General features: G+C 38.6%; 3 protein-coding genes across 6 annotated transcripts; 1 reads left to right on the top strand and 2 right to left on the bottom strand.

Annotated features, from left to right (window-relative positions):
* Positions 1 to 1,941: 1,941 nt before the first annotated feature.
* Positions 1,942 to 3,716, bottom strand: ddit4 (DNA-damage-inducible transcript 4). The gene is made up of 3 exons (XM_085360842.1): positions 3,592 to 3,716; positions 3,131 to 3,353; positions 1,942 to 3,039 (listed from the first exon to the last, which is right to left on the bottom strand). Exons 2-3 carry the CDS (start codon positions 3,312 to 3,314, stop codon positions 2,540 to 2,542), a joined length of 684 nt encoding a protein of 227 aa, XP_085216968.1. The 5' UTR covers positions 3,315 to 3,353; positions 3,592 to 3,716; the 3' UTR covers positions 1,942 to 2,539.
* Positions 3,717 to 5,096: 1,380 nt separating this feature from the next.
* Positions 5,097 to 7,929, bottom strand: anapc16 (anaphase promoting complex subunit 16). The gene is made up of 4 exons (XM_085360841.1): positions 7,831 to 7,929; positions 7,390 to 7,543; positions 6,207 to 6,281; positions 5,097 to 5,787 (listed from the first exon to the last, which is right to left on the bottom strand). Exons 2-4 carry the CDS (start codon positions 7,529 to 7,531, stop codon positions 5,678 to 5,680), a joined length of 327 nt encoding a protein of 108 aa, XP_085216967.1. The 5' UTR covers positions 7,532 to 7,543; positions 7,831 to 7,929; the 3' UTR covers positions 5,097 to 5,677.
* A 135-nt stretch (positions 7,930 to 8,064) lies between these two features.
* Positions 8,065 to 23,058, top strand: ascc1 (activating signal cointegrator 1 complex subunit 1). Of its 4 annotated transcripts, none has more exons than XM_085360838.1 (10): positions 8,065 to 8,386; positions 8,506 to 8,608; positions 8,734 to 8,831; positions 8,927 to 9,105; positions 9,219 to 9,352; positions 11,097 to 11,216; positions 11,327 to 11,451; positions 12,071 to 12,144; positions 14,365 to 14,509; positions 22,794 to 23,058. In XM_085360838.1, exons 1-9 carry the CDS (start codon positions 8,272 to 8,274, stop codon positions 14,479 to 14,481), a joined length of 1,065 nt encoding a protein of 354 aa, XP_085216964.1. In that variant the 5' UTR covers positions 8,065 to 8,271; the 3' UTR covers positions 14,482 to 14,509; positions 22,794 to 23,058. The 4 variants fall into 4 exon arrangements, with proteins under 4 accessions (XP_085216964.1, XP_085216965.1, XP_085216966.1 ...); XM_085360839.1 differs by lacking the exon at positions 22,794 to 23,058 and adding an exon at positions 16,445 to 16,783; XM_085360840.1 differs by lacking the exon at positions 22,794 to 23,058 and adding an exon at positions 15,369 to 15,662.
* The last annotated feature ends 1,394 nt before the right edge of the window (positions 23,059 to 24,452 follow it).

Genomic DNA, 24,452 nt, shown 5'->3' with positions numbered 1-24,452 from the left:
TAGCGTTAATATAGTGTTTTAGAATGGAAATGGTACTTAAAATAGCTTGCTATCCTCAAAAAATGTGGGTTTGAAAAACTTTAGGTTACTTGCGCAACTCTGGTTCTCAGAAAAGCATTCGTTTCGATGGCTCACTATGCGATGCTCCTCCTTGGGTATTCCTCAGAAATATTTATTTCATTATGCCAATTCTGATTGGCTGATGATCGTAACAAACATGTCATTCAGAACCAACCACCCTTAAGTAGCTTGCACAAATAAGCTATGTTTATTCAAGATAAGCTAGGCAGCTAGCACCCAGTGAGCTAACACTCCTAAATGAATTCTTTTGTTTGTGTATTTTTCCATTACAAAAAATACCATAGTATAAAAACAAAACTATTTTTTGGTGGGGACTGTTGCATCTATTTTATTTATAGCCTATAGCACATTTAAACAACAGAAGTTGACCCAAAGTATTTAAGAGATAGGCACATATACCAAAAACCCTGTTACATGAAATACATGAAAAACTGGAAGTTGTGTTGACAAATTATTGTGGAAAATAAAAATCATAGTGATTTGTGGTCATGAAAACATGTTTAGAATTTGCTAATTTGATGAGGATGTAATCACCAATCAATTAGGATTGGCATAATGGTTCTGAGTACACAGGGAGGCGCATTCCATGTCTAAACGTCAAAACGGATACTAAGAATGAGAACCTCCAAGCACTAAAGAAAGAACATAAAGAACACTTTATATTTGTTTTGGGGGGAATGGTATGAAAACAGACCATACTTAAGTTATATGTAGTCATATGGATGTTATTTATGTAGCAATATAACAGATGCCACATTGAATGCCACCTTGATTTTATGCTGTAATTCAATGGAGAAAAGTTTGAGGGGTTTTGATTTTAGATGCACATTCTCAGACTATGCAGTAGTAATCTAATACGTCAAATGTCTAGGCTTTTTAGACACTTGAACACCTGAAATTTGTCTTCTTCTGCTGTGTGTGAGATAGCCACTAGGACATGTCCCTGTCACTTTACCTCCTTTAAATGTATTAAGGGCAAACATGTAGTACAACTTCACAATAAATGCCATGAGAATGAGACGTGGCGATCCACAAAATCAGACTTTAACCAGTTCAAGTTGGGAACTGTCACGTCTCTACTCAATCTGTCGGAAAAAGCCATTTTTTGTCTCACTTTTTAAGTTTATAGTATGCTACTTATTCTTTGTATTATTTCTTGGAGAAATAGATTATAAAGAGAGGATAAGAAAACCATACAGATCTTGTTCACTTCGTTTTTCCACCATGTTTTTAATTCTAGATGAAAATAAACATGGTTGCTCAAACGTGCTAAGTGTGACTCTCTGCTTTGAACAGAACAGGCACAGAATGGGAGATAAAAGCTCAGTCAGCGCATTTGGCACGTACAGTGTGCCGGCCGGCTGGCTTACAGAGACAGGGAACTAGAGACAAGGCGGCGTGCACGTTCAGCTCTTCAGTGACGTGCAAAATGTGCCTGGCAGGATGTGCAGCGTCACATTCTTTCAGCACAAACACACTCAGCTGTTTTTTTTGCAGACTGCAGATGCTGCACATCTGATTCATGACTTTGACTTCTTCAAATTTCACACTAGCTTTTTTTTAATGTGGCTTTAATGGCTGCCACATATTCCTGTCAGCTGTTCTGCATCGGAATACCGTTAACCACTGTACCTCACCGCACCAGCTGGTGTGCTCTAGTGTAGTTTGCGTTTGTAGATTTTGCAGACTGGGTTCACATATGCACGCACATTTGAAGACTTGATGTTCATTCGCTTTCTCTCATTCTTAGATCTCTCCTAACTCTGTCAGCGAAGTCAACTATGGATCATTTGGATATGAAAGATTGAATAAATAATAATAAGAAAGAACAAAATGTTAGAAAACAATAATTTATTTGCATTCGATAAAGGTACAAAAAAAAGTTCACTGAGTATTTGAATATCAACCGAAGCAGGACAGGGCTGCACAACACAAGATCAAGTTACATTTGTAATCTTAGCCGCGGCTTGCAAAAACAATGCACAAGGCAAGCAAGGGTAGGCCTTTCACACTTCACAAAGGTTACCAAATGTTCTCTTGGTGTACCACTTCATCAGGCTTTGTCCAATTCAATTAACTGTCATGTATAAAAAGAAAAAGAACACAATGAACTTCAATAATAACTATAACAATATAGCTAGCTGCCGTTGTTTAGTTTCAATAGAAACTGAGGTATGCACTTCCAATACTTGTAAATGCCATGTCACCAGATATAATATGATGGTTACATGTTGTCATTTTAAAATCTGAATGTCAGTGAGTGAGTATTAGGAGCACTGCCTGCTCCAGGTACCATAAAGTTCAGCCCCTTTACAGTGGGAACAGTAGACTACATCATGACAAAGTCCATCTGATACACTTCAGAATGCTTCATATACATGTAATTACAGTAATAGGCCCCTTTGTGAGCTTTTATTGTCCTCTTGTCAGCATCAAAGCACATCAGTGTTTGTATTACTTAACATTCCTCAATTAGAAGATCTTCAGAACTATACAGCTTCTTCTTGATCACACGGAAACCAGTGCTAAGTTTAATAGCTTGTCTCACTACTGGAGTAGAAGGCGACTTTGTGCTAAAGAGTCCTTGAATTTTAGGCCAAAGGCCGCCCGACTCTAGCCTCAACACCAGAGCGAGCTGAAATGTAGGGACAAGGTATGGGTCCACAGATAGCTGTCCCATGCTCTCACAAACATCCCCTTGCTCAACGCAGAGGTCAATGAGAGCCCCTCTTAAACCGCAGGGCTCACTAGCTGCCAGATGAAGGAGCTCTTGTCCAATGTGCTCCAGAAGTTTGTCTGGAATGAGCAGTTTTGTACATCTTAAGGCGCAATCTGTGTCTTTGGCTTCTCTCAGACTTCGTGCAATCAGGTCCACTACTTCTTTTAAGAGTGTCTCCTCCATTGGATCATAAAACAGGTCCTCATTGAAGGCACACAAGTCACTTGAGACATCTGAGCCTGTGTAAAAGCAAGAATGAGTTAGAACCTGAAACTTGCATACAGAAGAAAAGAATCATGAGATGTGAGATGCCTATGCAGCATTGCTTACCTGAGTCTGAGAGATCACTCCTGCTGCTATTGTTGGACCCTGACTCCATACTCCTGCTGCTGGCAGGTGTGCTGAAATCAGTCAGTCTTTGAACCAGTTTGCCCCAGGACAGCCTTCTGTCGCTGCTGTCCACTGGAGAAGGAGGTGAGCTGCCGATGTCAGTATATGCAAAGAGTTCAGGCATGGTTGTCCTCCCTGCAGTATCAGCTGCTTATGTGGTCAACTGTCACAGGAGAAACAAAGGCAACAGATGAGCACCCAACTACTGCCGTTAATTCCACGTTTAACGACTTAATTAAACATACATATCAGGCTTTTGAGGTATAGCTTTCTGCTAAAGATATGAACAATAAACATTTTCAAAAAGAACACCTTTTTAATTTGACTGCAGCTAGAAGCTGTTTCACTGTCAAAATTAGCTGTAAACTAGCAAAACCGGCAAATAAATTAATTGTACTTACTCGTTATTTAAATTCTGCGTGGTTCAAGGTCGCGGTGGATGTTTAAGATGCGTAGTTTTAACGGTTATTGTCTGCAATTTGTATATGGAAACTTCTTTCCTCTGCTCTTCCTCTCTTTCTCTCACCAGCTGCCAAGCTCTGCAGTCTGTCCTGCAACAATGTTTATATATGTGGGCTGCGAGGCCACGCCTGTCTCTCCCTAACCAGCCAATCAAAAAGAGAGGCACGACACCAGCGCTGCTTCTTGCCTGGTAACATGCCAGCAGAGAAGAAAGACAAACAGGAGGGGGAGGAGGAGGAAGGGGGGTGGTGGGGGATGAATAGCAGACCCTAGTGTTATGGATATGTTTCAGGGGACTTGAGTGGGCTTGAAAATGATCTTGTTGTTTCTTTGTTTGATATCTTATGTGGGTATTTGGTAAACCGTTTTTCTGTATGTGCACCTACATTTTAACAGAATGTAGGCCTGGATGAGCAGGTTCAGTGTTGCAGTGCACATTACGTCACCTGTTTTGCTAAACCATTACATCAGAATTTTTTATCTGGCACACAGAGATGCAGAGAACACTCAATGCGCTGTGCTCAAGGCAAAACAGATAATAAAAACGGCTATGGGACACCTCTTTCTACATTTACCCTTGAGTTACAAACAAAAAGACTGCACAGAAATTACATATGTTATCATCATCATTATTATTAGAGTTATTTAGCAACGTTCTATGCAGAAATGCGCCGGGGGGTTGTTATTGTAGCATCTTTGCACCATTTATTACTTCATCACAAAAGATAGCAAAGTGTTTTAAGGCATAACACAAACTGTATGAGAGTAAAAACATATAGCGGATTTGTTAGAATGCAAAAGCAAGTTATTTGTGTCGGGGCCATAGGCTACATACTACACATTTTGCTCACAGCTGTATGTTGGAAAGCAGCCAGAGGCTACGCTGCATTTCTGCACGTGTGTAGGCGTGGAATACACTGTACTTTGTTAGACAGGAACTGAAATACATAAACACGTGTAGGAACACTATGTTCTGAGGTGGGTGCTATAAAAAAGTTATCAGAAATCTTTAGCAGGGGACGTGGAGTAAGAAGATTTAGTAGCTTGAGTAAAAACAACAAAAACTATGAGAAATCACTTTTTAATTGGATTCTCAGAAAGTGTGGCCAGAAACAAACTAGAAAAAGAAATTTAGGCTCCAGCCAGAGGTGTCCTGTTGTGTTCAGGGCTGTCCTGAAACACTCAGTACAGTACAGTACACTCTGTACACTCCCACCCTTCACTTGCTTGAAGACAATCATTCACTGAGGAAAACACCAAGTTTGCACGTTTACTCACTGTCACCACAAGACAAAAGTGGCACGGAAAACTGCACTGATGGGTTTCAGACTTTAGCTCGTTCAAAGAACAGAATGAACAACAGCAATATCAAAATACATACCACAAAAAAAGCAGCACAAATACTTTTCTATCCTTGGATTTAACAAAACTTAACACAGTGAGGTGGAGTTGGACAAAATACACACCAGGCAAAACAAACAGCAACCAATGTGAAGAATGTCCCAAGTCTGATTTTATTTACAAGCTCTCTTTGTTTTGTTCCAATTGCTGGTGGAGTAAGGACATACACAGAAAGGAGAAGAGACCAACAGTGCAGCAGGCTTTATGTTTATAAGTTACATTGGAGCCATTTGGAAACACAATGCTTCTCTTCCAGGGATTTAATACCAAATGTAGTATTTACATTAACATGAAGGCTAATTCCAATGAGAGAATCATCTTGAACAGCCTAAAGCAGATGGAAAATCTGTTAACTTGTGAATTGTGTAGTTACTAATTTATAAGAATGTTGTTGACAAGATTTTATTTAGTATGCTGGGTTTAATGTAATAAGTGGTTTAAAAATAAAACAATCATATAGAAGTGATAAAATAACACATCTCACATTTGGGATCTCCAGATAACACTTTTAAACTTATGATACAGAATACAGAAGGAATATCATGTGTAACTTGAAAAAAAAAAGGTTACATTTTCCTTCTATTTGGCTGATTAAATAAGCAAAAGACATCTGAATCTCTTTATTTAAGATGGTGTGAATCCCAATAGCTGTTCAATAGGTTTATACCGCCACTCGTCTGCTTCTAGCTCCTCCACCAAGCTCGCGAGTTTCTCCATTCGAGACACTTGCTGATCTGTAAGAATGGACATTACTCATTAGTATACCTGTTTCTATTAGATCAGGGGTGTCAAATATAAAGCCTGGGAGCCAGAACTAAAGATTTTAATTCGGCCCACATGGCTTTAGAACAACTGAAGGTGGGCATAAATTTTAGCCTTTTATACAGTTAAAATGCAGTTAAATAATGCTAACCATTTATATGATGCCAACGTGATTAAGTAACGGATCAAAACAAAAAATGTGTTTTTTCACCGTCTATATATCTCGCAGGGATTAAATTTGTAGTTACACTGTGAGAAACGGGAGTTTCACTCATCCAGCCCATTTAAGATGAAGGTAGGCTATATGTGGCCTGTAATGTAAAATGGGTTTGGCACCCGTATTAGATCAACCAAGACTAATGTGAAGCTATGCAAATATAGTTAGACTTACCATGTTTAACCTGTTTCAGTGTTGAGGCCACTTGGTAGCTGAATACAGACTCGCATAAAAATCTGTCAGAGCCATCTAAAAAGAAACGTAAAATGAAAAAAAAGGTCAGTCAAATAAAGAATTCTTATTCAAGCTTTCGTCTCCAGGGTAATAAAAGCCAAAACATAGATTTCAAGCTACATCAGAAAGAGATCTTAAAATATTTCATATATTTATGACATAAGAAGTACAACAACAGTAAAATACAGCTAAAATAGTTTTGGGTTTTTTAAAAAACATTACAATGTCAAAGCCTAAGAGACAACATCCATTAGTATACACTCAACCACCATTTTATTAGGCACACCTGTTTAGCGGCTTGATAACGCAAACATGCAATCAGTGAATCACGAAATCAAGAAATGCTGCATGGTCAGATGAGTCTCGATTTCTGCTGCCACATTTTTAGGGTCAGAATTTGGCGGGACCAATATGAAAGTATGGATCCTTCCTGCCTTGTATCACTGGATCTCGCTATTGATGGTCTAATTGTGTGGGAGATATTTTCTTTCTTGAGTATGATTTAAATGCCACATATTACCTGAGTATTGATGTTGATAATGTCCACCCCATTATGAGAACGGTGTACCCATTTTCTGATGGCTGCTTCCAGCAGGATAACACACCATATCACACGACTCAAATGATCTCAAACAGGCTTTTTGAACATGACAATGAGTTCACTGTATTCAAACTTCCTCCACAGTCACCAGGTGGAACAAGAGATTTGCATCATGGATGTGCAGCAACTGTTTAATAACATCATGTCAATATGGACCAGAAACTCGGAAGAATGTTTCCAGCACCTTTGTTGAATCTATGCCATGCCCCACACAGCTTAAAAGGCTTAAGGGTTTTGCTTTATCTTAATTTGTCTACCATGTGCAAGAGAAAGCTCTTGATTGTGAAGAAGAGAGGCAGACTCTGCTTTGTAGTAACATATCTTTCTTAAATACTTTAGAAACACAGGCACATATATTCTCAGTGTTATACTAAAGTTGGCAGATATTATGATATTAAGGTATTATGTTGCAAACCTCCTACCATTATATATGATTTTCATATGATTTCTATTTCCTGGCTATTTGGGAGCATTTGGGCAGCTTTTATACAAGTACTTTTATCCGGTTTTCCTTCATCGTACCTTCCATCATTTCCCCTGCGCCTTTTGGATACGTATAGAGGACTTTCCTTGGTGGGATGAGCTCGGAAGCACTGAACCCAGAGCCAGTCACGGAGCTGCCGCTCACTCCTCCCGCAGAAGAGGACGAAGAAGACGCGGCCATTGCCTCGATAAACTTTAAACAACACACACAACAACGACTGTTGTTACTACCAGTTTAATGTGTCAAACACAGATAAAGCAAGGTGGTTCGTGCTCTAGTAATCACAAAGGCTTTTAAACATCCAAACCAACCGGTAGGGGTTAGCTTGGAAGGACTGTTTCACTATTTTTAATGATACAACATTGCTAGCAATAAAGCTAACTATTCTGCTTATACTGTTGATGATAACCACCCAGCAGAAATATTAACAAATATAATATGGCATTAAGTCTCCATTTTTATTCAAAAGTACAACTTACCGTCGATGTCACAGCAAATATAACAACTTAAAATCCAGCCAGTTTTTGTTGTTTTTCAGACGTATACCAGTAGTTTACGACAGAGACCGCATTTTACGTTTGTCGCGACAGGGGGTTGCAGCTATCGCAGATTTTACAATCATAGGGATGGCTCGTCTCAGTTGTCTGTCGCTAAAAGGTTGTTCAATCACTTTTGTAGATCTGTTAACACATTTTCCGACACATTTAAAACGTCAATAACCAGGACAGTTCCAACTAGCTAGCTAAATAAGTTTTGAAAGACAGACTTTGTTATTTTATACAATTTTCACTTAGCTGACAAGCTAGTATATTATCTATTAAGTGTTTTTGACGTCACCAAAAGTCACCTCAGTATCGCCTGAACCGTCGTTTCTGTTGTCAGATTTGCACAGGTTTGCTAACACTAGCTAGTTTACCAGTATGGATGTCTTACGTCCTCCTCTTATAAATATAAATGGAAGAATATACCGCAGGAATATAATTAAGGACGAGCATTATGAGGAAGAGGAAGAGTTTTCTTACATGGGACCACCAGGTAAGTCGAGAACTATCCGCTAACAGGTAAAATACATGTTTGTAAGAAGCTCCAGATAATGCTTTCAGATTTTAGCACAGTTTCGTTTTAAAAATGTGAGTATATTTCTGTGTTTCTAGATGATGAAGAGCTTGGAGAAGATGAAACCTGTGATACCCACTTAATTGAACAGAGTGATAAAGGATATCGCTGTGCCATCGATGTCCCAAGTGTTCTTTACAAGTGTGTCATCAACAGTAGACCCTTGCTTTGGTTGTCCTTAACCTTTCACTTTCTGAAAATAATACAAGATTCTGTAAGCAGCATAACGTCTGTCTGTGTTTCTCTGTTTTCTTTGTGTTCTGTAGATACATCATTGGGAAAAAAGGAGAAACGCGTAAACGTCTGGAGTTTGACACAAAGACGTCTATTAACATCCCAAAACAAGGAGTGGAAGGGCAGATTGGTGGGGACTAAGGGCAAATGTCACTTAAAAACTGAACAGAGAGCAAAAGATATTTCCCTTCACTCATTTCCCTCCACTCTCTCATTGTGTAACAGTCATTACAGGTTCCACCAAAACTGCAGTTTCATCTGCTGTCACTCGGGTGGAGGTCCTTGTTGAGAATTTCCGGAGGAAGCAGCCCTTCACACACTTTTTGTCATTCCCTTTAAACGACTCAAAAATTCAAGAGGGATTCCTGAGATTTAAAGATGAGGTTTTGAAGCAATGTTCACAGGTATCTTCTGTAAAAAGGAACCAAAATATAACTGGTGATAGTGAGGGGCAGTTATGGCAATGTATTGCTTAAGGAGAGCATTTTACACCATTAACAAATTCCATGTTCTGTAGGATCATGGAGTAGAGGAAAGCATATTTCAGAACCCTGCAAAGCTCCACTTGACCATCGGCACCTTGGCTCTGTTAAATGAAATGGAAGTGAGAAAAGCATGTGAACATCTCCAAGAGTGTCAAAACTTCATCAGGTAAGGCTCGAACAAGGTTATTGCATTATACAAAGCACTTAATGATTTTGGTGTATGACTACAAAAGAAATTGCACTGTGAAACAGAATGAAATGTTAAACATAAGCGATCTAAAAATAAGTAAATAAAATAAGAGCAGTAAAAAAAAAATGTATATGTCAAACAATCACTGACTGAAAAATACTAACATTATAAAATGAAACACAAAATTATAAATTATACAACAATCAGTAAAATAATCCTAATAAAATAATGTCACACTAGTTTATAGATTTAAAGAGCCAAAACAATAAAATTGCAAAACAAAGTAATGTTTAACCTTCCTAATGAAAATCCAGGGTAAAGTTTAAAGATTTCAACATTTCCAGCTGCTGTTCCATTGCAAAAAAACTAAAAGCTGCCTCCCTTAAAGCTTTTGCTGTGCACTTAGGATCGACTAGCAGAATCCTGCTCGAGAACCTATTTGTTCATATTGGTTCATATTTTCAAAACTTATGTGGTTCTTTAAAAAAGGAGAAAAATCATTTAAAAATCATCTGTAACTGTCAGTCTTATGGGTTGGTAAAAATGTTTTGTTCATTGGTGTATGCTTATACATCAGTTATTAGTTACACCTTTCAAGCATCCTTTTTTGTTTTCAGAGTGGCCTCTGAAAGCAAAAAAGTGGCCTTCTTCATGACGTTGATTCAACAAGGTGTTGACAACATTCCTCTGACATTGTGGTCCAGTTGCTGCAGATTTGTCAGCTGCACATTTATGAGAATCCATCATTCTACCCAAAATGGTGAAATGGTAAATGGCCTGTATTTGTATAGCGCTTTACTAGTCCCTAAGTACCCCAAAGCGCTTTACACATTCAGTCAGCCACCCATTCACACACACATTCACACACTGCTGATGGCAAGGTACATTGTAGCCACAGCCGGCCTGGGGAGCACTGACAGAGGCGAGGCAAAAGAGGCAAAAGAGTTTTATTGAATTGGGTTCTATTGACTTTGGAGGGCAGTGGAATACAGTGAACTCAACTTTGTGAAACCAGTTTGAGATGATCAAGCTTTGTGACATGATTCATTATCCTGCTGGAAACAGTCAGCAGAAGATGGGTACACTGTCTAATAAAGGAATGGACATGGTCAGTAGCAATTCTCAGATTGGTACTAATGGACCCAAAACGTGCCAAGAAAACAGTAGCCAAACCACTACACCATCACCAGCCACTGTATACAAAGCAAAATTGATCCATGCTTTCATTTTATTTACTCTGATTTGAATGTCGCTGGACTCCTCAGACCAGGCAACATTTGTAACATTTTGTTGAGCACATGCGAATTGTGGCCTCAATTTCTCGCTTTTAGCTGACAGGAGTGGCACCCAGTGTGCTCTTCTGCGGTTGTGCATTCAGACATGCTCTCGGCATTGCTTGGTTGTAACTAGTGGTTATTTAAGTTACTGTTTCCTTGCTGTCAGCTTGTAGCAATCTGGCCATTCTCCTCTGACCTCAGGTATTGACAGGAAATCTTTATGTAAATTCAGTGAGTTATGAATGCAGTGTGTGGACTGAATTGTTGCATCGTTGTTAACTTTCTGACCAAGTATCTCCAGCCTTATTTCTGAATAGGAGAACCTGTGTCACTGTACTTTACTACCTTGATTAGCTGTTTACATACCCAGACAGTTTCACTTATTTAAAAAAATACAGTTTGTGTTACACTACAATGGTTTTCTTTGTCTGATTTTTCATTAGAGACATCACTGAAGGAAAACCTCTCCCACTGGAGGTGACAGGCATAGAGTACATGAATGATGACCCAGCAGTGGTGGATGTTTTGTATGTGAAGGTCAATGTTCGAGATGGATCTGACAGGTTAGTACATCAGTGAATAGTTAAATAACAACATTACAAATATCCAACATTTTACTGTTTTAACTTTATTTCTTTAATCTCTGTTCTATTTTAATGGAATCACATTATAGGTTGCAGGTGATTGCAGACAGAATGGTAGAGCATTTTGTCTCTGCAGGGCTGATGGTCCGAGAGTGGGACAGAGTAAAGCTACATGGTACTGTGATGAACACTCTGTTCAGAAAAGACTCCACAGGTAAAGACATAAACACACACATGCCAGCCTAACTCGCACGAAGGCATAGTAGAGAAGTTATTGAACTGCTGGGATCGTATTGATTGCTGCCACCCAGTGGATGTTTGTCAATTTTCCCTCATTATCTTTTGGCTTGGAGTGTAGCTGCAGTGACGACAAAGCAGAGTCTTGACCAATTCTGACAACAAAATTGTGCAGAGAGGAATTGGGGAGGCAGTTCTCTGTTTGGCCACAGTTCTGTTTACGTGCACTGAGCTGCATGTTTTCCAAGTACTCTGACAAAAGCTTCATTCATTTTGGACATGGATCAAGTCCAGGAGCAGTTCTCAAATTTGTACTGGGCTTACCAGGAACACAACACAGAGACTGTGCCACTGCTGACCATGTTTACCGCCTTGTGGATAAGCCCTATTAAAATTTAGTTTTTTTTTCATCTTCTTAGTCCCTATTTCACAAACTAATTTTACTAACTAAATGTCCTTGATTTTGCTCGTACTGTTGTAAAGCCACTGACAGGTTCAAGTAAACATGTTAGTTTATCACTGAGATAACATATCTGTATCTGTGTGTTCTGTGCTTTATTGATCAGCTTGTTCTTTACACTCTCGTGTTTTTACAGTGGAAGATACAGGCGCAGCAGGACGTCAAACCGTCAATGAAAGAGAGGCTTTTGATGCCAAAAACATACTAAAGGTTAGTTGAAATTTACTACTGGATTGAGACACATACTCACTTCTTGACTGCAGTTAATAACAATATGGTAGGCAACAGCACTGGGCGGGATGGAGGTGCAGTGGTTAGTAGTGCCAACGCCACAGTAAGACAGGTGCTAGCTTGAGTCTCCTTGACTCCTGAGGCTTCCTTGTGGCATATGCATGTTCTCCTTGTGCTTTTCTCTGGGGTCTTTGGCTTCCTCCCACAGTAAAAATTGTTTTGGGTGGTCAAAAAGCCTAGATAAGTGCTATATAAAAGCCAGTCCATTCAAAAAAACATTTTACTGTATTGGCACAATATGCATAGTTTCAATTGGGGAAAAAATAAAATACAGTGTTAGAATTTTGTGTATATACTAATTGGGAAAATGTATAAAAACTCTAAAATGCATAAATAAATAAATACAAATGCATCTTAATTGCTATGTTCAGGAGCTTGCAGCAATATTACACTATCCAATTGATGCAACATTGTTTTTGTTTAAAGTATATTGTGTATAGATTTTCCAGCTGTGGTTGACTTGTCCATAGCTCGTCCCATGTGATCTTGTCAGTTAATTGCTTCTTTGCTCTTTTAGTGAAAAAAACATGAAAATTGAGAGTATTGTATTGATTTTTGGTTCTGATTTACATTTATCTTCTTTAGGGAAAAGGTGTTTTCATTTCACCTGGGACAAATCAATTATGTTCTCACATTAGTTGTGATACGAGCTATGTAATTTAACGTTAAACCACCTGACCTGCTTCACAGCAGTCCAGGCTCAAATCGTGTTTAGTTATGACTTCATGTCCAGTTGGGAAACACTGATGCACTCTTGTTTTGCCACCTTGAAACTGAACCAGTAATAACAATTACCTCATGTGCTTCTCCTAGTGTGATATGTCAAAATTGGTTCCCCCCACCTATTTTTTTTTGTGTCACAGCTGTAGACCTTTTATATTAAAAGAGGAGTGAGCCTCAGGTCTGAAAAGTGAAGCCAACCTCGACTAGCTTGTAATTTTTAAAGGGGATTTGAGCAGTAGTTATTCAGGGTTTCTGATTGTCCTTCAAAGTTTTTTTTGGACATTGGCTATATAGGAATTTTGTTAAGCTACTTAACACTGACCTATGATTCAATCATAAAAGAGGTTCAAGGAATGAACAAGTGCTGCCTACACATAACAACCAATATTCAATTGTGTCTTTAGGCACTTTGTTAGAAATTGCTTCTCGTAAAAACACATTATTTGTTCCAATTTCTTTAATTCAGTCTATGAAAAATTCTAAAAATAACAGTTTGACAGGCATAAAATAATATTTTGTACCAGCAAGGTGGTTCCCAGTTAGGTACTAGCCAAAAACCTAGCATATCTCTGCCTGGTAAGCAGTGTGTCCTTAAAGAATCTTAAGAAAACTGGACAAAGTGAACAAAATAAGACGTGACAGGCCTAAAAAAGTGTCTGCAGCAGACACTGAACACTACATGAAAGTGACACTTTTCAAAAAAAACAACTTGCCAAAATTCTAAAGTTGAGGCTTCAAAGTGAGCCCACAAATTAATGTGTGTTTCTATGTCCATCATTTATATACAGTCTGTGCTGACTGACTACTGAAAACCTGCTATTTTGGCAGAAATATTAGGGAACACTACTTAAGAATATACTTTATTAGCAGTTGTTATTTTTGGTTAAAAAATAAATAAATAAAAAAAAATAACGCACCAGTACAGCTCAAAGACTCTTGGTTGTTTGTGTTGTTTAAAAAAAAAACACTTGTCAGAGTCAGGTTGCAAAAATCTTCCTGGTGGAGTTTTGACAACTGAAATGCGACACTGGAGATGAAAATTTCTGACATTCACCTTCCCCTCCTCTACAGAGAAGGTCTTTGTTTGAATAACAACATTGTTGCTGCTGTTTTTTTTTTCCTCTGGAAGTGACACAAAGGTAGCAGGCAAACACTCAGCCACCTATAAATATGATAATACCATGTTTGCGACAGCTTACCTTGTTTTCACAATAGAATTTGACAAGCAGTTTTTAACTTTCTAACACAGTGCTGACTGTTTGATGTCAACACAAGTTGTCCTGCTTTGTTGTTTCACACGGTTGTCTGAAATAGTCTTGACTGTATGTATGTAAGTATGGATGGATGGATGGATGGATGGATGGATGGATTGATTGATTGTTACAAGTTTATGAATTTAATGTGTTTTCATTACAGAAATTTGATGCTTATTGTTTTGGAGAGTTTGAGCTGAATACTGTCCAGCTGTCCCAGAGATATTCAACAGACTGCACTGGATACTACAGCTCTGCAGGGAGCATCAGCTTGTCTTGAGCTCATGCAAGAGTGAGCATATACTGAGGTGGGAGAATTAATAAAGTTTATAGCTTTGAGAGCACTGCAGCATTCGTGATAGTTCTGTCCAGTAGGTGGCAGCATAGATTGAGTCATTTGGCTGTTAACAGAGAGGTGGAGATTGGGTCATGGTTATCCCTTTAATAGAGAAGAATAAAAAATATTAGATGTACTTTGTAAACCACAGTGCCCAAATGAAACATAGAAATCTAGTTAAATGGAATTTTCAGATACTTGTTTTTATTTAGTTTTTAGTTTTATTCCACATTTTTTTGGCCTGGTATATTTATCTGACAAGTATTTGAAGATAAGATTATACATTAAAACATTTGCTCTTTCATGTATTCCTAAGGACTAAAAAGCTCATAAAATGTATACAATTTTAATAACTTTTATATTTATATCAAATGAAACAGAAAGTTACAGGAAGAAGACACTCTTATAATCCTGATCATTGTAAAAATGAATAGTTTATGAAAATTAATAGGCAATTTGCAGTTACTTCAGCTATTTCTGTAATGGCCAAAGTAGCTACAACAGTAGCTGGCTGCTGTCAGCAGGATAGTGCATAGTTTATACTGCTGTAGTGAATCTACATAGAGCCAGTGACGTACCCTATGGAAGTGGCCAGTGCTGTTGCCAACATTTCTATCTGTATTGGCTTTGTCGACGGGGATGTGTAGTTATATCCCTAGGGAGGTGCATATCAGGTTACAGTGTAGGGTTAGAGAAGGGTTTGTTGTTACAAAATACCTATGGTGTTGATTTTACACAGAAATATAAATACCAAATTGTGCCATGCCACAAAGCTCAAAACATCTTAGTGGTTTCTTAAACATGACAGTGAGTTCACTGTTTTCACACAGTGACCACAGTCACCAGATCTCAGTCCAATAGAGGACCTCTGGGATGTGATGGAAAGGAAGATTGGCATCAAGTATATGCAGTCTGTATCACCTGCCTGATGCTGTCAAGTCAATGTGGACCATAATCTTTGAGGAATGTTTCCAGCAGCACAGTAACAATTTCATCTAAATATTTGGCTTAAACAATTTACAATCTTTGCATCTTGTTCATGTTTACACTTTACACAGCATCCCAATAGATTCAAATGCAGATCTTCTGCCAAACTGGCTTCTATAGCTGTCCAAACACTGGTTGAATTTCATGCTGCTCTAATCTCTTGCTTGCAGTACTCTAGGTCATAGCCATGATTTACACCTTTCCTTTCATCCTTTCAACGCACTGCCTCATGAAAGTATGAATGCATCACCGATATGATCTTTCAGACCTTTTTTTCTCCTCCAGCTTTTTTTTTTCCATCATTTTTCTTTAAATCTTTGCCTTTCCCACATGAACCTTGTCTTCACTCCCGACTGTCAACAGTGTCAGTGAATACAGACACTTGGTTTTGCCGTCACAGCCTTTTTTTTTATTTTCGCTTTCCCCTCAGCTGGCAATGCTCTCTGTTTGGAATGCAGGAGGGTGATTGCCAGGCAGCCAAAAGTTACACTGATAAAAACAAAGGGGTCTTTTTGTTTGTCAGCTTTGCAACCCTGTCCTATCCACCCTCCCATCCCAGCAGTGGCATGATTTTCTTTTCTTCTCTTTTTTCTTGAAGCTGCTTGCACAGATTCCCATGCAGATTTTGTTATTGGATATAGACTAGCCAGCTGAGCTGCCCATACCCTCACTATTTCATTGTCTTGGAGTGGGATCTTTTCCGACCTAGGACCTGGGACCTAATTAATCATGCCCAGAGCTCTTGACAGCATGCTTTTTAGTGGGTCAGGATTGCATCCAACGTAAAAGCACTCCAGCTAATAACAGAATTCTGACACTTGCCAATACTATTGCTCCTAAGCACAAAAAGAAAGCATCACAAGGCAATTGAAATTTGATTGAATTCATTGAGACTATGCCTCTGTTTTTCTTTTGGCAGGGACATGATTGAGGATGTTTTGCACAGATGTCCGCATTAATGATTATACTGAAAACACATGAGGAAACATACGTCATCCGTAGACACGGACTCTGAAGACAGATACGATTTGTCCTGAGACTTAATATAACGCATTCAGACTGACTGTTTATTTAAATGGCCATATGTCTTCTTAGCTGTATAGATCGGGAGCATATTGGATTATGGCTGCAATGAAGGAATAATTTCTCACTATCAGACATTCATATTGTCTTGATAAATTGGTTAATTATCTATGAAATGTCAGGAAATTTGGAAACATGGGTAACATTTAGGATGCCAGATTTAACATTGATAAGTTGGAAGCAAACATTTAGTAAATGGTTTTTGAAACTGTAATTTAGTTTTAATTAAGTTAAAGGCTTCGTGTTTAATATTTAATAAATTTTCAGTCTGTTTTCAGCTATAAATGTGTCCAAGTAAGAATTTGCTCACAAAAAGATTGATAGATTGCTACATTGTATAGATTATTTAGCAAATGTTTTTTATGTCTGTTATTTATATAGATAGGACATAATATAAAAAGTTGCTGAAAAAATTATTACTACAGTCTGTCTTTAAATCACTTGATTTCTGTGAGGCTAAAGTCCCAAAAAGGCCTAGAAGACCGGTCAGTAAATCCCCTGCAACCGTCACTCTCTAGGGAAAAATGTATATCGACCAAGTCAAGGTTGGAGACAGTTGCTCGTTAAAACTGGTTGCAAGCAGTGAAAACTGTGACCAATTTCACCTTGTGTCTGCCAACAACCTCCAGGAAGCACTTGCCACCAGCCAAAGAATATACATTTTGCCCTAACCACCAGTGCTTGCCAGATGTTTGCCAATAGGTCTCTAGGACTGTGTGACAAGGGCCTAATGCTCCAATCAAACTAGGAAAAACAGTAGTTGAAGATCGTGGCATGATCATGACTACTCAGCCTGCGATGGTGACCAAATCTCCAACCACTCGCAGTCAGTTGTTCTCTTCAAAGAACCTTTGGTACATTAGGTTGGCGATAAAACGGCAATAACACAAAATCAGTCTGCTAAGAGTTTCTAATCTGTTGCAATTTTTTGCAAAGCTGTTGTCTACACACAGAGACAAACATATTAAACAGAAATATCTGAAACAATTGTTTCTTGACTGGACACAGTTACACATTTTTCAAAAACAGCCTTTATTGTACTGCTAACATTCCTAGTAATGCCCCATAAGGTCCTAGTCAGAAAAATAACTTTATTTTGGCTATGAAACCACATGTCATATTTCCTACACCATGACACCCTGTTGTCACAACGTAAGCAATTTTACGTTTCATCTGAGTGGTCAGAATGTCACGGCTTATCTGTAAACATAGTTAAATGTGGCTTTGCATGTCCGTGTGGGTGAGCTTGCTTACGCACTGCCCGACATACATAGTTTTTTCTGTCTCTGCCACATCCCTCTACCTAATTAGTCATCTCCGCAGTCCCTGCAGTGAGAACATCCAACTAGACCCTTAAGATTTCAAAACTAGCATGAGCCAATTTAAATAAGACTGATAAATGAGACCCCTGCGTGTGTTGGTGTTACCAGCGACCTCTTTCCCTTTGTGGATCTGCGTCTCTATTTCTAACGATCTAAAGGGACAGAGGAGATGGGATTTTAATTAAAACGTTACACATTTTAGCTGTTTATGCAGGCATGTGTGCATGTGCTTGTTTACATGCACTGATAAGCATTTAGAAGGGCGGTAAACGACACCCACTGAAAATGCGCCTTTGCAGTATAAAACAAGCTGATAAAACTTTATTTTCCAGCCAATTTGTTTTTGTGATTTTTAAAAGGATTGAAAGCAAAAGCAATCATTTCGTTGCGCCTGCAACACTTTTAGAACTTGCACTGAACTGTTCAGTAATAAGAAATTCATATCACATTTGGTAACTGAAGTCTTGTTATCTTGACCAAGTATTGTACCCCCCGCTCCCCCAACCCGATTTGCATAGTTAATTTCATGGCAATGTTCAAAGTAGCCTTTTTAAATGCAAAAGCCAGTTTTTAAATGGGTTTTACTTGATCACTGTCAGTTTTTTTTTTTTTTTTTTTGTTCTTTTCTTTTTAGTACATTTCGGATTTTGATATTCAGAGCCACACTTTGGAATTTTTCATAGGGTAATTAGAAATTAAGCTTTCTTTCCATATGGAAAGCGTTAACGTCTGCTGGGGGAAAAAATAGATTTTGGCTGACAGACATGACCTTTAATACAGTAGATATGTTTGATTTGCATGCTTGGAGTAACTAATGACATGCATCAAATCAATTGAGTGCCTAATTACTTTTTAAGGTCACAGTAAGGTTTGCTCAGTGTACACTCAGACTGATACAAATAATATTTTAAATCAAATATGACATATCGAAAGGTGGTTTGGGCCTTTTTGTGCCGTGTATTCCTCTAACACACTTGAATCCAGTTGTATGAACTTATTCACTTGTGTTCACGGGAAGTAGAAAGGTGCTCTATAAACAATCCTGCTAGACAAAACTGAAATTTCGAAACTGGATATCATTATGGGTGAAATATGACGGCGTGCCTTTTTTAAACTCTCTTATGTTTGACTCTCCAGTCGTGTGTCACCACCGACTGAATTTCACACTGATCACTCTGTCACTAATAGACGTAAACGGGGCCTTGATGGAGAGCCAAGGCTAGAGTATTTGAAATGTCTAATATGTGTCTCTAGCAAAAAGGCAGGTGATCCCTGCACCAGCTCTTTATCATTCAGAGTGCTGAGTCTGGAGGCTGCCTGCAGCTGTCCACGTCTGTTTACTGCTGGAGGCATTCACAGAGGGAGGGAAGGCAAAAAGCCTAAAGTGTTTGAACAGTAAGAAGTCATTCAGAGCTACTGTTTACTTTATGTACACTTAGCACTACAAGATTTTAAAATGGGGATTATCATCACCAGTTACATTCTGTTACTTAAAAAAAAAATTATACTTTAAGCTATGAAATGTCAGGAATTGTTGAACATGTTGCATATAAGGACCCAAATTGCCTCTCAAAATCTAGATATGTTCCATTTACAGTAATATGAAAGAGAACAGTCATTAAATCCTCACATTTAAGAAGCAGTAGCTAGTGAACGTTTTGACATTTTTGTGTAGTAAATGATAAATGATGAAACGTTTGGCAAAGGACTAAATCTACCAGATGTTTGACAGATGTGTATACACAATCAGCAGACACGGTGGAGATGACCTGCTGAAGTTCAAACTGAGGATCAGAATGGGGAAGAAAGGTGATTTTAAGTTACTTTTCAGAAACTGCTGATCTGCTAGGATTTTTCTACACAAGCATCAGTAGTGTTTACAAAGGATAGTTTGAAAAAAAGATAAAGTATCTAGCAAGCAGCAGCTCTCAAAAATATCTTGTTGATGCCAGAGGTCAGAGGAGAATGAACTTACTGCTTCAAGCGATAGGAAGGCAACAGTAACTCAAATAACACTTGTTACAACCAAGCTATAAAGATGAATATCTCAGAATACACAACACCCCAAGCCTTGAAGCAGGTGGGCTACACCAACAGAAGACCATACCGGGTGTCACTCCTGTCACTTAAAAACAGGAAACGGAGGCTACAATTTACACAGGCTCACCAGAAGACTGGAAAAAATGTTGACTGGTGTGATGAGTCTCGATTTCTGCTACAACGCTTGGATGGTAGAGTTAAAATTAGGGGTAAACAACATAAAAGCATGAATCCATCCTACCTTGTATCAAAGGTTTGGGGAGGAGGTGGTGGTGTAATTGTGTGCCAGATATTTTCTTGGTACACTTTGTGCCTTTTGTCTACTTACCGTGTCCATCTTGTCTTCCGAATGTTACTTCCAGCAGGATAACACACCACTCCACAAAGCTCAAAATGATCTCAATGTTTCTTGAACATAACAGTGACTTATCTGTGTACAAATGGCCTCTACAGTTACCAGATCTCTATCTAATAGAGCAGTTTTGAATATGTGATGCTATTATGTCAACATTGACCAAAATCTCTGAGGAATGTTTTTAGCAACTTTTCGAAGTCTAGCCACAAAGAATTAAGGCAATTGTTAAGGCAGAAGGGGGTCCAGTAAAGTATTAATACTGGGTTGACTGGTGACTGGAGTACTTGTGACCTTCTTCTTCTTTTAAGATGTGCAGCCCAGTGCTTCATGGTCTATTTTTATGAATGATTTTTGAATGAATATATCTGCATATTAGGCCAGGAAGGAACAATGAAAGCACTAAGAGTCAAAGGAAACTGTAAGGTGGTGTTTCATAAAATCAAAAATGCTCAAGGTTGCTAAACTGTTCCGGAGAGCACTGCAGAGGTGGGTGAGTGCTGTTACTGTATCACTAGAGCTGCTTTACAGAACTAAATAATGTAATAACACAAGCACAGATGATGGTCAACACTCTTATTTCAGCACTAAATGCGAAGGATGCTTATACAAAAGTTATAAATGTTGTGTCATCTGTTTATCACGCAATGTGAAATTCCTTAGTGCATCACTTAATACTCAATTGTTTTTTTTACTGTTAGTATATAAAAGTGCAGCTGATGGGGATTTGTTATTTATAATAGCCGGTATAAGCTTAATAATACTGAGTAAAAATGAAACCCTGTACTGAGACCGAACGTGTCACAGTTCAGAGTATTTGCCATCTTCTGTTTATTGTGCACGTTTAATTGAAAAAGGTGCTACACTCTCTTCCACCTCTGCAGCAGCTGCCTGCAATGGAAAACAGCAGCTTTCAGTACTTGCCAGGAAAAGGCAAACTGCTGTCAGACTGCTCTCAACTAACTTTGCACTTTTAATAGCTGAGTGACCCAGTTTGAATCCTATTGAATTAAATCTATACACATTTATAGCAGCTCTACTTACAGCTGTAAGTCACTAAGGATTACTTATTAAATGTCTCCCCGTGTGGTTTATTTTCTCAAAATATCTTCTTTTGATGGGATTTCCTGTCCATGATCCTGTTTACAGGCTATTTGCTTTTTTTTTCTTCTTCACCGTGTCGTTGGGTACCTCCAACTGGACATACACAATTCACACACACACACAAAAACAACCACAGAGGGGACCTTTGTAAGAAAACAAGTAGTTTGTTACTTTATCAATATTTCATGCCTTAATGCCCTTTACTGTGGTGTTAGGGTCCCTTTTTTATTTTTATTTTCTGTACATTTGTATTGCATAATTGCATATGGGCATGAAGTAACTGACTTAGAAAGTCACCTGTACAGTAGTGTGCAAAAGTCTTGAACCACCCATCATTTCTTTATATTTTGCTTCCAAGGAGAACTATCTTGTATTTTTTTTTTAAAGTGGTCGTGAGCAAGGGTTCTCCAGGATCTCGGAAGGTCTTTCAAAGTTTTTCTTTGGACATCGGCTGCTTTTTAAGCAACTTAATGCTCACCTATGAATCATTCAAGGGTAAAAGAGCAATTTATTCAAGGGATGAGCCTGTATTGTCCACACATAACAGACAACTTGGCAATAAAAATACAGAATTTCTTTAATTGAATCAACAAATGCCAAAGGTAACACAGTTTGACAGGCAGACAGTTTTTGCACCAACAAGGTCACTCCCAAAGTGCTATTAACTGAAAACCTGCCATATCTCAGCATGATGTGCAGTGAGTCCTTAAGCAATTTAAGGAAACTGGACAAGTGGAGGGTGGAAAAGAAGTGGCAGGTCTATATAACAATCTAGAGCAGATGAACAGTATCCAAAACTCATGTCCTTAAGAAACTGGAAAAGATCCAGCAAAGACCTGACACAGGACCTGAGAGGTGCATCTGACCCTGTTTGCCAAAATCTCATTGGAGAAGATGTCAGTGAAAGTGGCTGTCAAGAAGCCATTGTGTTGCCAGTGGCAACAGGTCTTGCTAAGTGACACATCCATATTTAAAATTTTTGCTTCAAATCGTCATCGCCATACATGGAAGTACAACACTGAGCGTGTAGAGCCATCCTTAAAACACAGTGGAGGCTCTATCATTGTCAGGCTGTACGGATGAATGGATTTATAAATGCAGAAAATAGTTTAATCAAACAATCATACCAAATACTGACTTTCAAGCTTGTTCAAATTGTATGTACGCTTGGACACATTTTAAAAAGTTGCTTCTCCCATTTTCTTAGGAAAATAAAAAGACTTTAAAAGGTGGCTCAAGACATCTGAGAATTTATAAGCAAGTAATGAAAGAAAATCAGCAGACTAATTTTTAGATGAACATAACGGTCAGTTGCAGCCCTGGTGGTGCTTTAAAGTACAAAATTCATCTCTGATTATGTGTTGCAGGTCTTTGATGAACACGACAGCAGGATTGGAAATGTTAAGAAATGCTCGCTGATGAAGAAGTTCTTTCCTGACAGCTGGACACGGACACGACGTTACAGCATCTTTCCTGAATCTTATGTTGAACTCATTTGGAAAATTAGGATTTTGGTTGTTTTCTCGTGCTGTATATTCTGTTTTGATTTGTCAGGAATAAACAAATGTCTTTTCCATCCAACCATTGCCTTCTGAAATGAATTGTTGTGTACCAGAAATTCCTGAAGTGATCTTTACGGAGCGGTTACATCACTTATAACCAATGTACATCTGTGATAAGGTCCAAAGCTCCTGTTGAGCTTCACAAGCTGTTTGTGAGACAGAAAAGAGACGCGTTGTTTACATTTGTGGATGGGAAATATTAACAGATAAGGAAGCCTTCAAGTTTTTTGCTGCATGGAGTCTTGCCTGATATTCAAATGAAGCTTCCCGTCCCTCTGCTCCTTTTGTGTAGACTGATTACACTCGGTGGAGGATTGATATGGTTTATCTGCCTAGAGAGGAGCAGGAGGAACCAATGCCATCAGCTAATCCCTTTACAATTAAAGGCACTCTTCCACAGCGTGACTCTTGATGTGTAGAAGAAGATGTTAAACAAGTTGCATGGAGCTGCTTTTATGTTTAAGATGCAAGAGGCTTCACATTGTGCTTTTTGATATGTGTGATTATACAAGTTTTGATTAAATGAGCATGAATATTGTCATGTTAAGCACATTAAAGAGCATTGTAGTCTACTTTACCGTGAGCTCTGTTCTGTGAAAGGCTGTAATAGATGTGATTCGGCCATGTGTTGATGGCTCTGAATAACATAAAAGGGTTTATATACATACAGCATTGTCTTCTTGGTTGGTATATTTATTTTAAAGTGCCTCTTGTCATCAAAAATGACTATAAAACATCCAACAGCAATAAATATTTCTTGGCCACAGAAGGGTGTGAGAGCATGACACCTTGAGTTAACTAACATGATAATCTGAGGTGTTTCTTCACATCTGAGTAAGACATGTTTCTAAGTATTTGATTTTCAGAGAAGTAAAAACACTCGGACCCTGTGTTGCTACTCGTATATAGAAGAGCAGCACTCTTAAAAACTGTCTGCAATTAAAATAAATTAAAAAAGGCTCTTTGGAGTCTTTTCCCTAAAGCCTGTTATCTGAACCAATGAACAGCTCTCATCAGCATGTTTTCTATTTGTTTTTTTCCCTTTCATTCACATTGAAGATTCCCATAGGAGACTTCCTTTGCAATGATCCAAAGAGATGCTTCCAAATAACCTCTTAAATTAAAAACAAATCTTTAAAAGCTAATGGTGCAAAGCAGAATAGAGTCTTTAAATAATTCTAGGTGACCCAGATCAGCTGTGTAACCATTAATCTGCAGCACATTCATCCAGAAGTGAGTAATGACGACCTCTTGATTAATACATCATGTCCACCACCTTGTATTCCTGATGTGCGCAGCAGGCTGGCACTGTGGGACATTTCTCCTGTTGCCCTTGCATCGCAGTTCGCGAGCTCTGCACAGTCAGGAAAGCCTGCGACTGCCACATCAACTATTTTGATGGCAATGTCAGAGTTGGTTTGGCCTGCTAAGCAGCATCCCAGAAATGTGATCCTGCCCCCTGGC

This window comes from Diplotaxodon limnothrissa, linkage group LG8 (assembly GCF_057381915.1).
Source record: "Diplotaxodon limnothrissa isolate DT_005_m linkage group LG8, D_limnothrissa_male_GT1.1, whole genome shotgun sequence".
NCBI classification, from domain to species: Eukaryota; Metazoa; Chordata; class Actinopteri; order Cichliformes; family Cichlidae; genus Diplotaxodon; species Diplotaxodon limnothrissa.
The sequence above is the reverse complement of the archived record's forward strand: the minus strand, read 5'-3'. Positions and strand labels throughout refer to the sequence as shown.

Bases quoted from the DNA above. Each gene is read 5' to 3' on its own strand.
- ddit4 (XM_085360842.1), bottom strand. From the start codon at position 3,314: ATGCCTGAACTCTTTGCATATACTGACATCGGCAGCTCACCTCCTTCT. The intron at 3,040-3,130 runs GTAAGCAATGCT...GCTTTTACACAG, and splicing joins GAGTGATCTCTCAGACTCAG to GCTCAGATGTCTCAAGTGAC.
- ascc1 (XM_085360838.1), top strand. From the start codon at position 8,272: ATGGATGTCTTACGTCCTCCTCTTATAAATATAAATGGAAGAATATAC. The intron at 8,387-8,505 runs GTAAGTCGAGAA...CTGTGTTTCTAG, and splicing joins TTCTTACATGGGACCACCAG to ATGATGAAGAGCTTGGAGAA. The intron at 11,217-11,326 runs GTTAGTACATCA...ATCACATTATAG, and splicing joins GTTCGAGATGGATCTGACAG to GTTGCAGGTGATTGCAGACA.
- anapc16 (XM_085360841.1), bottom strand. From the start codon at position 7,531: ATGGCCGCGTCTTCTTCGTCCTCTTCTGCGGGAGGAGTGAGCGGCAGC. The intron at 6,282-7,389 runs GTACGATGAAGG...GTTTCTTTTTAG, and splicing joins CGCAGGGGAAATGATGGAAG to ATGGCTCTGACAGATTTTTA. The intron at 5,788-6,206 runs GTAAGTCTAACT...CCATTCTTACAG, and splicing joins ACTGAAACAGGTTAAACATG to ATCAGCAAGTGTCTCGAATG.